Source organism: Glycine soja, chromosome 9 (genome assembly GCF_004193775.1).
Source record: "Glycine soja cultivar W05 chromosome 9, ASM419377v2, whole genome shotgun sequence".
Taxonomy (NCBI): Eukaryota; Viridiplantae; Streptophyta; class Magnoliopsida; order Fabales; family Fabaceae; genus Glycine; species Glycine soja.
In genome coordinates this window covers 40,387,850-40,404,623 of record NC_041010.1, presented here as the reverse complement: position 1 = coordinate 40,404,623, position 16,774 = coordinate 40,387,850, and the positions used below count along the sequence as shown (strand labels likewise).

The window sequence follows — 16,774 nt, the reverse complement described above, 5'->3', positions numbered from 1 at the left end:
GAGGCAAAAGAGCTAACGCCTATGTGCCCATGAGAGCTAACAGTAAACAAAATTAAATAAATAAATACAAGATCATTCTAACAGTTTCATGAAAATATATACCAATGATTATCATGTGCAAGTGAACTCGTGTACATGAACAATCATTATGTGCAACTGAACAAATATCCATATAATCAACATATGATATTTCATGGAGGAACTGAACAAGAATCAAACCTCTTATTCCTCCATCTGCTTTTTTTTTTTCTCGTAAAAATAATCCATCCAGCATCCACCCTATTGTGGTTTCATTTGATCATAAACTCCATTTTTTTCTGTTACTGATCAATCTCCCCAAGCTAATTTCTTAATCATGCCATGTGTATATATTTTATTTAATTTTTAATTCTTGATTATTTTTTTTAAAAGAAGCCCTGACAAAATTGAGTGCTGGCGCAAGGTTCTCTGGAAGGTTGAAGATCAAGAGCAGCAATATCCTAGATTTCATCATTTTCTTCTCCTTCCATAGTGTAACTCCATTTTTATTTCCTTGCTATATATTGAATGATGAATTCAGTATTAACTGCGCTATCTATCCAAATTACTTGTACATATTCAAGTTTCAACATAAAACTAGAGCCATATAATATAAATTAAGAAGCGAAATGCCGATGTGCAACAACCTTTTATTCATAGAAAACACACAACCCTGTTTGCATATCATATCATTAATTGATTCAGAATATTGCATGTGTTTCCCATATCCGTTGCAACATACAAAATTGAGAAGAAAAAACAAAACAAGACCCTTATTAGTTAATTATTTATTGGAAACCAACAAGACCAAAGTAACTTCCTTTATGGAACAATGTCATCTTTTGAGTCAACTACTATAGATGGTGGTGAAGGAGAATCAACAGCTTGATCACAATAACCCTCCAACACATCAGTCTCTTCATTGGTGAATCCTAGAGACGCAACAATGTTGGGCCAACAATCGTGTCCAATAACCCTAATTGCTTGGCAGCAACCATGTCCAAGGTAAGTCTCACCATTGACAAAAAACGTTACAATTTCACCACTGCATGCTTGGAGTTGCCATAGTGAGTCCCAACAGTTGGAGGGTTCGCCCTCGAGCTTCAACCGAACCGTGAGGCTCGAAGAAGCGTTAGGGAGTGATCTGGACTCAACCATTGATGAGACCAATGCAGTTATAGTCACAAGAGAAACAAAGATATAGAGGTTGTGAGTGGAAGCCATTTTAGTCTTGGAAGAAAAGAAGAGATGAAAATATGGTTTAATTTCTGGTGACACCTTGGTTGGGGTTTATATAGAGAATGGTATGGGGAGTGTGTTTAGCAACAGTTTGTGTGGGGGATATGAAGAGTGTGAAAAATTATTAATTTAATTTGCAGTGGTTACATAAGGGAATGAATGAATAACGAAAATGAATAATCTTGTGCATTGATTGAAATCAAGATTAATTTTATTAAATTTAAACGTAAATTGATTCAATAAGTGTCTCTCCTGTTTCCTTTAATTTATAATTTGATGGAGATTTGTTAATGATCTATTAGACCGTTAGTTTCTTTAATTAAAAAGATATATATAGATGAGGGAATTATACATTTCTAAACAAAGAGTCTGCAAATTCGTATTAATTATATATTACGTGCTACAAGTTATATATATTATTTTATAAAAAAAAATATTCCACTATATATATATATATATATGATTGTTATATGTCATTTTTTAAAATTTATTCATTTAATTTATAATTTTATATGTTTATGTTTTATTAACTTTTCATTTTTCTCATTTATATGTTAGTTAACATTTTTACCTTACTACTATTTTTATTACAGATTTATCATATTTTCTCTCAATTTTCAAAACATATAGCAATAATCGCAAAAAAGTATTAAACTTTGATTGCTATTCAGCCCAAAAAATTAATAATAAAAAATTTAATAATATTTATATAAATTAAAAATGAATAATTTATTGCATGTAATCAAGAAAAAAAAACAAATAATATACATTAGCATGGGTGAGACTTTTGATACTCCCATATGTACATATATACATTCTCATTTATTTACTTTCATTCAATTTTTCAATTTTACGTTACTTATGCTTTTTTTGTAAACAAAATTCAAAATCAGCATATCTCTCTTAAAAAATACTCATATGCTTACTGTTGATATTCTTACCAAAAAAAATAATGAGCTGATTAAAGGTACGATAATCATTTTTTTATTCATAAGAGTTCTGACATTACTTGATTGTTATTTTATAAGTTCATCTAATTTTAGTACGTAGTAACCGGCCACTATAGTAGTGTAATATTTTAACGGGTCATCTTCTACAGTTACTTCGTTAATTTTAATTTTCTTTTCTAAAATTTTAATTAAATTTTTATACATAAAAATATTGTTTTAATCTTCTGTATTATTGAACCATGCATGGGCTAATGCCTTTATTTTTATGATATGGGTTATGCTATAGCCTTTCTCATCATAGGCTTGGATTTTCATTAACGTCTTATATATGTGATAATTTTTTTCATAAGTTTCTATAATATATATATATATGAATTTTTCTTCCCTCTGTATTTGTAGTTTTGTACTATTAACTACTTGTTTATGAGATTCAAGTACATTGTCACTTACCAACCACTTATAAATTGATGTGAATAATTCTCCATTACAATTTTTTTTCTTTATACTATAAATCTGCACACTTAGTCACTTACACTTAAATGAAAGTATTTTAGGATTAATATCTCTTTTTAATAAGTCACGTGACTTCTATTATATCAAGTATCCCACACATTTTATTTATTTCATTCCTCTTGATATATTATTACAAATTTATTAAATCACAGTTAAAATTTGAATTTCTTTATCACAATATCAAATTAATAAACATAGTGATGACATTTCTTTATTTAAATATTTTTATTTCCTTAAGTTCTTTTTAAATTCTATATTTTTCTCTTTAACTAATTCCTAAATAATAAAATAAAATTATATGATTAATAATGAAAACGTCTAGTATATTTTCTTTTTTTTATTAAGATCGATAGTGATTTTACCATTATTTAACAATGATGATACTTTTATCTAATATCTTCTCTATTATACTTTTGTTTTTATATTTAAATTTTACTCAATTTTTTTAAATATATGAGCAATAGACGAGAATTTTTTATTTTTCTAAAAAATAACAATATATTCAATAAAAAATAAATAAAAAAATATGATTCGAGAATTAATATTCAGTGTTAAAGAATAACTGAAATTTTTTACAACATCTGAACTGCAATTAAGATCCCACTTTTTGTTGAATTAGAAGATTTTAATATAGACAACAACTAGTTGCCAACTCAACACATGCACAATGCAATTTTTTTTTTCAAAAGCAACAAGTCTGAGGGTAGAATAAAGAATATCATTAAGTATTTCACTCAAACAATTTTCAATTATATACGCTTTTAAAAAAAAAATGTTTCCATGACTTGAGGTTTTCGTTTTGGTTGCTTCTGAAACACAGGCATAAGACACGGAGATATAAAATGGTAAGCTACCGCCACTAAACTCTCCAATTGCACCTAAATGATACATATTATTATTATGACAAATAATTCGGGTCAGATATTTAAGTCAAACAATTTCACATGTTTCTTCAACTAGATTTCATATTTAGATGAGACAAAATCTACTAATGTCCATATATATAGTAGATAGTGATGCTTCGTTTCTTTACTTGTTGGAATATTGGATTTTTGAGCTAACAAATTAGGAAATTACTATATAAGAATTAAGATTATAATATTATCGGTAGAGAAACTTTTGGTCCTGACTAACCAAGGTTGACCAAAAATACATTTACTCTTGATATAATTTTTTTTGTTAGATGTCTTGTAGTATATAGACTTAATTATTTTCAACCTTTGCAATATATATATATAAATAGTTTTCATACTGTGAAGTTGTTTAAATATACATATTGCATGTGTGATCCTGAACTCTGTAGTGCATCTATATGGCTATGTTAATATATTAATAAGTCACTTTCTCATCATAAGATGTAGATCTCTTGTTATCATACAATTGATCCTCATCTTGTGATCATACACATCAAAGTCTAAGAGCTGAGCTATCCAAAGTACCTTTTATGTGTTTATCTTTATGATAAGTTGTGCCTTCATGATGTGGTAAAGAAAATGATAGTAAACCGAAAAGTTGTGCCTATGATTGATATGATGCAAGAAACAAAGCAAGGAAAATAGAAAATGAGTGATGATAAAAGTAGACAAAGAAAAACACAAATAGAATCAATTAATATAGATAATGTAAGGACAGGGTTTCGGTGTTATTTCCGTAATGGTCAACACTTTCTATCATGGCGACTAGCTGTAAGACTCCATTTCATTTGGCAGGAAAAAAAATGAAACAAAATTAAATGAATAAATAGATCTCGTTTACACGTGATGTGCATAAATATTCAATTATCGCAAACATGTGTAACATAATTAAATCTTATTTATTAATGATATGCAGAATTTTATATTAACCATGAATTACATATATAATTTAAAATTACAAGTGTTATTTGATCCCTTTCCTATGTGTAATTTAGGATGAACAATATTTAGATACCACATGGGTAATCCGATTAATCTAATTAATAAGTCAAATTGAATAAAACTATTGTTAATAACATTTTTTTTCTTTAAATTTTAATACAGCTGCACTCATAAAATATTCTGCGGTCAAATTAAAAAACCCTACTAACTAAGTTTTGCATTTGGTATTAATTTGTATAGATATTTAGTTATGGTGAAGAAAGAGATATCACATGATTGGAGAATCATAACAGATCACCCTGTTCATAATAACCAGTGTTCTATGGTCATCAGACAATAATTTCCAGGATAAATTGAATTGGTAAAAACTGTAAGATAGTTGGCTTGCACATGAAGTTAAGGTTGTCCTAATATCCTTTATTTTTTTAACAAAGGTTGTCCTAATTAATATCCTAAGAGAGAAAGTAAATGATTGATTCCTATTATACCATTCATAATGATCAGATAAAAGTCAAAAGTAAACCCATTATACAAATCTTAAAAAAAAACCATTATACATTTTTTGTACTTATAAGTTATAAGTATTTATGATTAAATATACTTGGTTTTTTCATGTTGAGTGGCCAGAGTTGTTGTTATTTAATATTTGTACATTTCAAACTCAAATTAAAATAATCACAAGAAAAAAACACAAATTTAAATATAACGAATATGATTTCCGAGCATATGAATAATCTGATTTCCTTTTAATGGACTTTCTATTAAGATGGAAAAATAACAGTAAGCTTCTAACTAACCCCTGAGAAGTTTGGATAAAAACTTGGGATTTGGGAATACACCATATGCAACGATGTGATTTAAGATTCCGTAAATTACATGGCTATAGTGGAAATGTTGGTACCATGAAATAGTTTAATGATTGTGGTAATTCTTATTGGTTTCCCTTACGAAAGTAATTATTATGTTTTCTGGTAATGAAAGAAATCGATCATAATGATGGTAATTGATGATACATCTGCCGTTGAGCTAATCATATTTGATCATTAGGTGAAGATAACTGAGCATACATCCATCAGAATGTTGACTTTTAGGCACTGAATTTCCATGAGAATGATGCAGGGTAACGGTAAAGTTTCTCTGCATCACAGTGTGTCTGTTTTCTTCACATTGACGAGCGTGAACAAAAAAGAAAAAGTTAATAACACTTTCTCTTAACATTTTTTGTTACTGAATAAATTTACGAAAATCTTATTATATGACGTGGGTTCAAGTTAAGGTCGGGTTTCGATTATTATTTAATAAGTCACAGAAATTTCACCCAATTAGTAATTAAGAAAAACGTGTTCAGAACTCTTTTAGAACAAAATATTAGAAAAGAGACTTCATTGAAAATAACTGATCAAGTTTTCTACAAATATCATGATAATAAAAATAAAAATAATTTCAAAAATTCATTAGAATTTAACTTGTTAACTTAAAATTTGATCTTTCTAAAATTAGATATTTACTTTAAAGAGTAAATTAAAAAATCATAATTATTAATTGAAATTTAACAACTAATACCATAATTAAATATATACATACATGTTGAATTAAAGATTTATTTAAATCTCAACAGTAAATTATAGGATATAGTCTTGGAGAATATATCTATTTGGGTAAAGGGAAATGTGCTATTTCTAAGGAGTTACCGTTTGGGTTGACATTTCGCTGTCATTGGCGTGGATGCATTATTTCTAACCATGAACATGCTCCAATTTGCTTTTTGTTGGCTATCAATGAATGGCGTAATTTGTCTCTTCTGGGTTTCAAGAGTAATTGTGTGAGTGTGATATCAAAAAATCCCAAGTGCATCCATCATTTTAGAGCATGGTACATGAGAAAGTGTTTATAGTATACAGTATTTCCAAGAATCTGATCCTTCAGCATTGGGATTTGAGACACATACTACCCCTTAATTATTTATTGACAGAACACTCCACAAGTGACAAATTTTACATCACCACCACCTATAAAATAGATTAGATCAGATAAGATACTCTTTTTTTTCCTACTAAAAAATAATGGAATAATCAATACTAAGGTCACATGCATTTTTAGCCACCTTGCCTCCACTAATTAGCTTGAGTGTGGATTACATTGCTTTTAACAGCCTCCGTAATAAGAGGGTCATATTGACATTTGAGTAGACACCAAAAACTGGAATATGCTTTGTGAATTGTGTTTGCTTGGCATTGTTACAAAAGCATTACTGCATTAGTCCCTTTCTCTTCTTTCTCTCTCTCTTAGTCATCATCCAAAACACCCTTTCCCACTAGTGCTACTACCCCTTTGGCTTTTTGCTAATTGCCACCACTACTACTAGTACTACTAGTACTATACTCCATGTTTTCTCGTTGAATTCGCCACTTTTTGTTGTTATTTAAAACAACCTCGTTCAACACTAACACATGTCACACACCAATATGATTCCTCTTCAACCATGATTCTTCCTTCCTTTTCCTTTTTTCCATCAGGGCTTTCTTTTGTTATTATTATTTTTACTATTTTTTCATTCTCAGAATCTTGAATTGGTGGTTTATGGTTACCACTCTTTATTTATAGAACCCGGTTCTTGTGTCCTACATCCTTGCTGTTATCACTATATGCTGATATATACACTGCTTTTAGTCAGCAAAGGTTGAGACTTTTAACACATAACAACAATGTCTTCTTCTGGTTATGCTACAAGCAGTGCTTTGTTTTTTCTGTTTCTGGCTGTGTTTGCTGCAAAAGTTAGCTTTTGCTTTTCCACCAAGGTAAGTTCAAACAGTGGCTTCTTTGTTTAGCATTTTTGGTTATGGTGTTCACTGGGTTTTGGGGTTCTTAAGTGAAGTGTAGAATATGGATTGGCTGGCAGGTTTATGTAGTGTACATGGGAAGCAAAAGTGGGGAACACCCAGATGATATTCTGAAGGAAAATCATCAAATTCTTGCTTCTGTTCATAGTGGAAGGTCAGAGTTATGACCACTTTTTCTTTTCTTGGCAAATTCTGCAAGTCTTTTCAGTTAGTTGCATTTCTTAATCACCCCTTGTTTTAAATAAGTGATTTTTCCCCCTCACTGTAATGTTTTGACAGCATTGAAGAAGCCCAAGCTTCTCATATTTATACCTACAAACATGGTTTCAGAGGCTTTGCAGCCAAACTCAGTGATGAACAGGCTTCCCAAATTTCTAGTATGTCAGGGGAAGTTTCCTGCTGCTATATTTTCTTTCCCTTTTCTCAACTTCTTAATTTTAACCTCAGAACTTGTCTTAATAATGATTTGATTTGTGACTTGTGTGTCCAAATTTAACCAGAAATGCCAGGAGTGGTTTCTGTTTTTCCCAATTCTAAAAGAAAGCTGCACACAACTCACTCATGGGATTTTATGGGACTTCTTGATGACCAAACCATGGAGACTCTGGGTTACTCCATCAGAAACCAAGAAAATATCATCATTGGTTTCATTGATACTGGTTAGTTAGTTAGCAGCCTTACCACTTTGCAGAAAAGTTTCGGTCTTGATGATAAGTTGATTACTTCTATGTAGCATAATTGCATTTACTGGTCCACACTTCATTTATTACTTTAGTGGAGTCTCGGTCCCTTTATTCCCCTCCTTTTAGCCCTAGCAGACTTAAGGAAAGTATAATCAATAACATTGGAAATTGGACTTCAAATGGCATTACTATGGTAGTCAAATTCTTACTACTAGTGTACTTTTTCAGTTACTTAAATCATCTTCCGTAGAGAAATGCAAAACCTTAATAAATAGTATACTTTTTCCTTCTCCTGTTTGCTGTTGGTATAATTCCTGCAAAGAGAAATATCAACAAACACCACACTACTCAAATTTGTTAGTAATCACAAAATTATGTGACTCACACTCCTTATTTAATGAACCTCATTCATAATTTTACAATTTTTGATAAATTTTAATCAATAAAAGATAATGAGTTAAGAAGTATATTGCTAGCCCTCTTCTTCCTGCAAGATAAGAAACTCAATCTTGAAAACATACATTAGAAAAAAAAATGGTATAGGACATTAGGCACTGATGCTAAAAATACTCAATTAACATGGCAGCCTTAATTATTGGATTTTGATAATAAATTGGGAATGATAATGAGTTTTTTCTTTTCTTTTCTTTTTTTCAAAATCAATATTCACTCAGGAATTTGGCCAGAATCCCCAAGCTTCAGTGACACCGACATGCCTGCAGTGCCACCTGGCTGGAAAGGCCAATGTCAATCAGGGGAGGGATTCAATGCCTCATCTTGCAACAGGTTTGTGGCTGAAACCTTATCCTCATCTGGTTTCATTTTTCACTTCACAAACCAAAAATGGCATTTGGAGGAAATCATCAAGAGAGATCTCAGGCATAATAATATTTCTGAAAGTTTGGTTTTTAACCGTGACGAATGTTATCGTCTTCCACATGGCTTTTGCCATCTTCAATGGCTAACAATTTTGTGGAATATATAATATAGGAAAGTGATAGGAGCAAGATACTACAGGAGTGGATATGAAGCTGCTGAGGGAGATTCAGATGCAAAAAAGTCCTTCATATCTGCAAGGGACAGCACTGGCCATGGAAGCCACACAGCCTCCATAGCAGCAGGGAGGTTTGTGGCAAACATGAACTACAAGGGACTGGCAAGTGGAGGAGCAAGGGGAGGTGCACCAATGGCCAGAATTGCAGTGTACAAGACATGTTGGGATTCTGGATGCTATGATGTGGACTTACTAGCTGCCTTTGATGATGCCATAAGAGATGGGGTTCACATTTTGTCTCTTTCTCTGGGTGCTGAATCACCCCAAGGAGACTATTTCAGTGATGCCATATCTGTGGGGTCATTCCATGCTGCTAGTCGTGGGGTGCTGGTTGTTGCGTCAGCTGGAAATGAAGGCAGTGCTGGCTCTGCCACTAACCTTGCTCCATGGATGCTCACTGTTGCTGCCAGCTCAACTGATAGGGATTTCACCTCTGATATCATACTGGGAAATGGTGCCAAAATCATGGTAAAACTTGTTTTTTACTGCTGGCTTGAGTATATTCTTGGTAGTTGAAAAGTGTTACATTTTGTTTTTATTTGAGTCAACATATAAATTTTTATTAGCTTTGAGTTGTTACATTCAACAAAAACACCGAATTTTCAATTTTTAACCTGCCGCTTGAGGTTAAAAGTATATGATTTTTGTAATTTTTAGAAGTTAAAGTGAATCAAATTTAAGGAAAACACTAATAGGTACTCTTAGAACACTTATAAGAAGGAATAAAAATTAGAAAGTTTTTATAGAAAAGTGTTACCAATGTACTTCCACCATAATATCCAATGACCATGAATTTAGTTAAAAAAAATCTATTAATTTCTTAACTGATGTTCTTAAGACACTAGTTAGTAGGATCCAAAATTTAAATAAGAACTAATTTTAGAAGAAAGACATATTTTCACGAATAAAAAAACATTTAAGCCTTTTTTTGTTTAAAGGTAGCATTTTGGCACACTATGAGGACCCTGATTAGTTTTCCATGATTGAAACAGGGTGAAAGTCTCAGTCTCTTTGAAATGAATGCCTCCACAAGGATAATTTCTGCTTCTGCAGCCAATGGAGGATACTTCACTCCTTATCAATCCAGGTGAAGCAAGGTACTTAAAAGTGAGAGCTGCCTAAAAATCAATGCAAAAAGATGACTCTTAAAGTTATATTTTGTTCTCTTTTATTGGCTTCTGCAGTTACTGTTTGGAGAGTTCTCTGAATAAAACAAAGAGCAAAGGCAAGGTTCTGGTGTGTAGACATGCAGAGAGTTCAACAGAGTCAAAGGTATTAAAGAGCAAGATAGTGAAAGCTGCGGGTGGAGTTGGCATGATACTTATTGATGAGACAGATCAAGATGTTGCCATACCATTTGTGATCCCTTCAGCTATTGTTGGAAACAAAATAGGAGAAAAGATTCTATCCTATCTCAGAACTACACGGTTTGTTTTCTTTTTGTTAATGAAAGAAAATGAGATTTCTGTGAAGTACTCTTCTACTGTCTCCAAAGTCTAACCATGCATCCTGTTATGTACTGAACAGTAAGCCTGTATCAAGAATATTTGGAGCAAAGACAGTTCTTGGAGCTCATCCTGCACCACGTGTAGCTGCATTTTCTTCTAAAGGCCCCAATGCTTTAAACCCAGAAATTCTGAAGGTGACATTCTATTTAGTATGCAACTGAATTTCTATGTATATTCTAGATTTGAAAACTAATATTCATCAGCTTTAAAAAAAATTGTCCCTCAAATTTGCGTTTAGTTTCCTTTTAGTTCCCCAAATTTAGAAGTGATTATTTTCGTCCAGTAATTTGAAAATAACCTACGAGTCATGTTTTAAGGTTATTTTTTGTGATTTTTTATGTCCCTTGAGGACCAAAAGTGAGTTATTTCTAAATTAGGAAATGAAAATAATCACTTTTAAATTTGGTGAACCAAGAGAAAACTAAGCCCAAATTTGAGAGACAAAAATGTATTCAAACCTATTCATTATTATTATTTTTTACTTCATTCCTGGACTTCTGACTGTGCTGGTGTTGATCCATAGCCCGATGTCACAGCTCCAGGACTAAATATCCTTGCAGCATGGTCTCCAGCAGCAGGAAATATGTTCAACATTCTCTCAGGAACTTCGATGGCTTGTCCTCATGTAACAGGAATTGCAACCTTGGTCAAAGCTGTCCATCCTTCATGGTCTCCATCTGCTATCAAATCTGCCATCATGACCACTGGTAATACATACTGATCTTAATATCATTTTCCAGAGGCCTATATATATAAACTAAACTATGTTAGAGACTCTTCTTAATCAGACAAATTGGAACAGAACCCCATAGTAGATTAAATTTCATCTGTCAATGCTTATAAATCTAGAAACTGGACATTATAAAGGATTTCTACTATATCACCAAAAGGAAATAAAATGATACGTAGAAAATACCACCTACACACTTTCCAACATACTCTTCATTAAGGTTTTGTACTGAATGAAACACATTAAACATGAATTTCATCCAATAACAAAGTGTGTTAAAAAGAATTTGTTAAAGAGTGCATTGTTAACATTTCTCATGATATATATTGTACATCTTACAGTGCAGTGGCTTTGCTAGTTCCACTCAAGAGACTAATCATAAACTATATTATGCAGCTACAGTTCTGGATAAGCACCACAGACCCATCACTGCAGATCCAGAACAAAGAAGGGCTAATGCATTTGATTACGGATCGGGGTTTGTGAACCCTGCAAGAGTTCTTGATCCTGGTCTCATCTATGACTCAAAGCCAGCAGATTTTGTTGCATTCCTGTGTTCACTTGGCTATGATCAGAGGTCACTCCATCAAGTTACAAGAGACAACAGCACATGTGATAGGGCATTCAGCACAGCATCTGATCTCAACTACCCATCTATTGCAGTTCCCAATCTTAAAGACAACTTTTCAGTCACTAGGATTGTGACCAATGTTGGCAAAGCAAGAAGTGTTTATAAAGCTGTAGTGTCTTCTCCGCCTGGTGTTAGAGTCAGCGTTATACCTAACCGGTTAATCTTCACGAGAATTGGCCAGAAAATCAATTTCACTGTGAATTTCAAATTAAGTGCTCCCTCAAAGGGATATGCATTTGGGTTCTTGTCATGGAGGAATAGAATATCACAAGTCACTAGTCCTTTGGTTGTCCGGGTTGCCCCTGGAAAAAATGGGTTGGTCAGATAACAAGGCCTGTAAATATCTATATTAGCTTAAGAGCTTTGAAAATACTATAGTCACTAGAACAACCATTCTTATTGAATTTCTGATCCAAACTAGATGATCACTGTCAAAATTATATTCATTATGTGCTTGGAGTAGCAACAGTTACCAAAAATAGTGTCCAAAGAGATGGTACATTTAAATTAGTCTGAAACTCATTATTTATTAATAGTTGCAACATACTCATACTTTATTTGAACTGAAAAACCAGCAAAACAGTCACATCCACATGCAGATAAATGAGATAGGCCAAGTTACTCAAATATTTGTAAAATTGAAGCCCCAGTGGATGGGATTCTTGACATTCTTGGTAAATTTTCTTTGTTTAGGTTTCTGGGAATTTCTACATCTTTTGTCTCTACACTCTCTCCCTCTCCCATAATACCTCTCTGATCGCAAACTGCAAGATGTGGCTCAGTAGCTAAGTTATTTTGTCATTTGTGTTGTTTTCCTTGTCAATAGTTAGTTACCTTTAACTACTAGAAGAAAAGGAAATAGGAAGTAAAAGAGTAACCACAATCACTATGACATCTCAGATCAGACATATTTATCACGATTAAACAGTTGCAATTGGTTACTAGAAATTACTAGAAGTTATTTGAGTAGTTACTTGGTTATGGCAATTAGTTAGTTACTAGAAATTATTTGAGTAAGTTAGTATTGGTTACTCAAGTTAGTTATTTTATGTTTTTGTATAAATAAACCAACTTTGTAATACTTTGATGAATGAATTCTAAAATTGTTTTTCATCTATCTTTCATTTCTGATATGGTATCAGAGGTTTTTACTTCTGTGCCTCTTGCTTCCTATTGAAGTTATTTCTAGTTCTGCCCAGTAGTATGGATAGTACCGCTAGCCCTCGCTTTGTGGTGACGAGCCCTGGCTCGAGGGGGCATGTTGCGAGTCCCACATCGGGTGGTTAACGAGCATGGTAAGTTCTTATATAGCTGGGTAGGCCACCCCATTATGAACCGATTTTTAAGAGGACCTTTCAAATGCCTGGTTGGTTTTTTTTTTTCTCAACATTTCTGATTCAGGTTCAACCCCTAAAATAATAAACCTACTTTTTCTCTTTAACACTGCGCATTAATACTTATCTCAATACTTATCGCATTGCGCTACAACCTCACACTCGCGTTTCAAACACGTTTAACGCATTGCGCTACAATTTAACACCGGTTCCTAAATAGGAAACCTATACTTTCTCTTTAACATTGCGCATCAATACTTATCTCAATATCAATACTGGTCAAGTTATTGTATAATTCATAGCTCACAACTCAATACACACATGTATCTCAAATCTAACCATAATATTCTCAAACTACAACACTAAAATAATTTTTGGAATCACACTATAATAACACTACAATATTCTTTACATAAAATATTAATATAAATAAATATATAGTTAAATCTATATATATAAAACCAACAACATACATCATATTGGATCGTGAATTTCAAAGTAAGCTTTCAATGTACCAATTCTAAATAATTATATGAACATTTTCTCGTATATATAAGTATACATGAATTCATATATATTATCTAAGAATACAACACATAGTCTACTAGAAATCTTTGGTCAATTTCAAATATAATATTAATTTTAAACTATATAAAAAAACCTAAAAAATATGAAAAGAAGAAAATATAAAAGCAATATATTACTCCCTCTTACGCTAAATTTCTACTTAATTTCATCAATTCACGCTAATTAGACAAAGGTTCAATTTATTGGATTCTCACTCAACACAAGAATACATCAATTTCACAGCAATTTTTCATTGGGACATCAACTGGTTCATCAAAAGTATATAATTCACACTTATAATTCACAGTTATAATTATAAGGATAAAATAAAAATTAAAAAAATATCCCAAAACACATTCCAATTGATACTCTAAGGATCCCTACACATGTTCTAACTAATCTCCAATTGTGAATAGCTCATCCCTTGCCTCTAAGCGGACTCGCGTATGTTCTGGCAGTGATAGTGACATCTCTAGCAATTTCCTGAGATTCCTCAAGTTTTTCCTCTGATTGCTCTGATAGGGTTCCCAAACGTTAGAGATAATGAGAAGGGATTGAAATCTTCATTTTGTACTACCTTCGTGCGATTCCATTTTATCTCTCCATGAATATTATCTTGCAAATCCCAACGGTGAAGTTGTGTGGAATTGAATCACAAACCACATATCAAAATTTCATGACAATCCAACAGTTATGAAAATTGACCTAACATATCGCTATTAAAAGGAGGCATCGTCAATATGAAAACTGATCTAACATATCGCTATTTATACTTAGGATATCCACAGCTTATTATTTACTCTATTTATTTATTTTTATTATTTTATATAAAGGAACTCTATTTTCTTCCCTATCAAATGAATAAATAAAATATCCTTTTTATTTTCTCTCAAACCATCATTTTAATACATTTATTTTTCCTTATTTATTTAATTATAAAAACCTCATCATTTTTCTAAAACTTTATTTATTTATAAATAACAATCCCTTTTAAATTAGTTTACGAAAAATGGGATGTTACACTTGGAAGAAAGCAATGTGCATGGCTCTTCATGGGAAGAACAAATATGGGTTTGTCGATGGTTCAATTCCTGAACCTGTTTTTGGTCACTCAACTCATGCTTTGTGGCATCGCAACAATAGTATCATTTTTTCCTGGCCACACTTTAATTTTTTCACCATTGGCTCAAGAAATTCCTTAGTCATTTTACTAGTATATGTAGATGACATCATCTTCTACAGTATATCAAATCTGCTCCTGGACAAGGTTTGTTTTTCCCTGCTCACCCGACGAAAATCGGGGCCTCATTCAAGAATCTCATCTTGATGAGTTTATCCAGTCTCTCAAGACTGGCTCTCCGCTTCCTCCAATGGTCGCGGATAGACTTCATCTCTTCGTTGAAGCTGACTCTTACCTCTTCCATGAGGTTGAGAAAAGAAATCGGTTTCCACCGGTGATGGTTCTTGTCTCTAACGACAAAAAGCTCGTTATCCATATGGAGGCGATTATCCACTCCAAAGATTGGGGTCCAGGTATCATGGTTCTCATGATCGACCCAATCGACTACCTCTATGGTAGACTCGATTTCCATCTCGACGTTCTCCGTCGAGATAGTGTCAACCATGAAGTCTTGGTTGATTTTGGTTGCATATCGTGTCTTGTCTTTTGTTACTAGTGAAATTGTTTGGTTAAGAAAGTTACTTCTTTACTTTGAAGTTGGTGTGCCCTCTGTGATGTTATTTTGTGATAATAAATTTGCTATCAGTCTTGCTTCAAACCCTGCTCATCATGAACGATCCAAGCACATTGACATTGATCATCATTTCATCCGAGAATATGTTCAGTCCAAAGTAGTCACGCTTGTCCCTGTCAAGTGCCAACACCAAGTTGTAGATGTTTTTACAAAAGCACTTCCAGGCCCGATTATTGGTAACTTCATTGCCAAGTTGGGAATGATTAACATCTATTCGCCAACTTAAGGCGTATCATGATTAAGCAGTTGCAGTTGGTTACTAGAAGTTATTTGAGTAGTTACTTGGTTATGACAGTTAGTTAGTTATTAGAAGTTATTTGAGTAAGTTAGTGTTGGCTACTCAAGTTAATTATTTTCTGTCTTTGTATAAATAAATCAACTTTGTAATACTTTGATGAATGAATTCTAAAATTATTTTTCATCTATCTTTCATTTCTGATAATATTTCAACCCGTAATTATGTTGTACATGGTCCGAAATCTATGCAGCTACAATTTTACTTAGCTATATTTTTTAATCATATGCTGTAGCATTAAATTAGATGCTACTATGCTAGAATACCTAGACTCCGATCCATTGATTTGTAATCATGACACTTTTATACATCACTTAAGTACATGCAAAGCACTCCCTAATTATTTACCAATTATATTTTGAACTTAATTAAAATACATTAATAGTCATATAATTGAAAATTATTAATTTTTATAATAAATACTTTAAAACTCATATTTAAAGTAATTTCCAATTAGTTGATATAGCTTACAGTGACATTGCAAACATAAATTATCTAATGGCTAGCATTTGGAGGCCGATGAAGGAAGTGAGGATAGCGAAAGTGAAGTAGGGAACGTTTGTATTCCAGTTTGATCATAAACTAGATATGGAGAGGATTTTCTTAAGTGTCCCTGGTTGTTTGGCCACAATGTTAATTATTGGGAAAGTGCAATAGAGTGATGTTCTTGATCAAATACCTCTAAAAAATGTTCCTTTTTGGATTCAATTTCACGACTTATTGGTGGGGTTTGTGAGTCCAATTCTCCGAAGATGGGTACCCATTTAGGAAACTATATTGAAGAGTTCATGGAGTATGATGA

The 16,774-nt window shown here is 32.5% G+C and overlaps 2 protein-coding genes across 3 annotated transcripts; one reads left to right on the top strand and one right to left on the bottom strand.

Moving 5' to 3' along the window:
- Positions 1 to 647: 647 nt before the first annotated feature.
- Positions 648 to 1,283, bottom strand: LOC114425826 (egg cell-secreted protein 1.3-like). Its single transcript, XM_028392789.1, has one exon. The coding sequence runs from the start codon at positions 1,240 to 1,242 to the stop codon at positions 841 to 843; it is 402 nt and encodes a 133-aa protein (XP_028248590.1). The 5' UTR covers positions 1,243 to 1,283; the 3' UTR covers positions 648 to 840.
- Positions 1,284 to 6,830: 5,547 nt separating this feature from the next.
- LOC114368894 (subtilisin-like protease SBT3.5) lies at positions 6,831 to 12,540 on the top strand. 2 transcript variants are annotated; one of them, XM_028326178.1, is made up of 11 exons: positions 6,831 to 7,374; positions 7,457 to 7,570; positions 7,696 to 7,793; positions 7,917 to 8,075; positions 8,774 to 8,885; positions 9,090 to 9,621; positions 10,146 to 10,240; positions 10,338 to 10,580; positions 10,681 to 10,795; positions 11,185 to 11,368; positions 11,788 to 12,540. In XM_028326178.1, exons 1-11 carry the CDS (start codon positions 7,298 to 7,300, stop codon positions 12,348 to 12,350), a joined length of 2,292 nt encoding a protein of 763 aa, XP_028181979.1. In that variant the 5' UTR covers positions 6,831 to 7,297; the 3' UTR covers positions 12,351 to 12,540. The 2 variants fall into 2 exon arrangements, with proteins under 2 accessions (XP_028181979.1, XP_028181980.1); XM_028326179.1 differs by having other exon boundaries at positions 7,476 to 7,570; positions 11,788 to 12,350.
- The last annotated feature ends 4,234 nt before the right edge of the window (positions 12,541 to 16,774 follow it).

What these genes read in the sequence shown, in the direction of transcription:
- LOC114425826 (XM_028392789.1), bottom strand. Translation starts at nt 1,242, where the DNA reads ATGGCTTCCACTCACAACCTCTATATCTTTGTTTCTCTTGTGACTATA.
- LOC114368894 (XM_028326178.1), top strand. Translation starts at nt 7,298, where the DNA reads ATGCTACAAGCAGTGCTTTGTTTTTTCTGTTTCTGGCTGTGTTTGCTG. An exon ending in ACAGGCTTCCCAAATTTCTA is followed by an intron (nt 7,794 to 7,916) that starts GTATGTCAGGGG and finishes AAATTTAACCAG; the next exon opens with AAATGCCAGGAGTGGTTTCT. An exon ending in AATGCCTCATCTTGCAACAG is followed by an intron (nt 8,886 to 9,089) that starts GTTTGTGGCTGA and finishes TATATAATATAG; the next exon opens with GAAAGTGATAGGAGCAAGAT.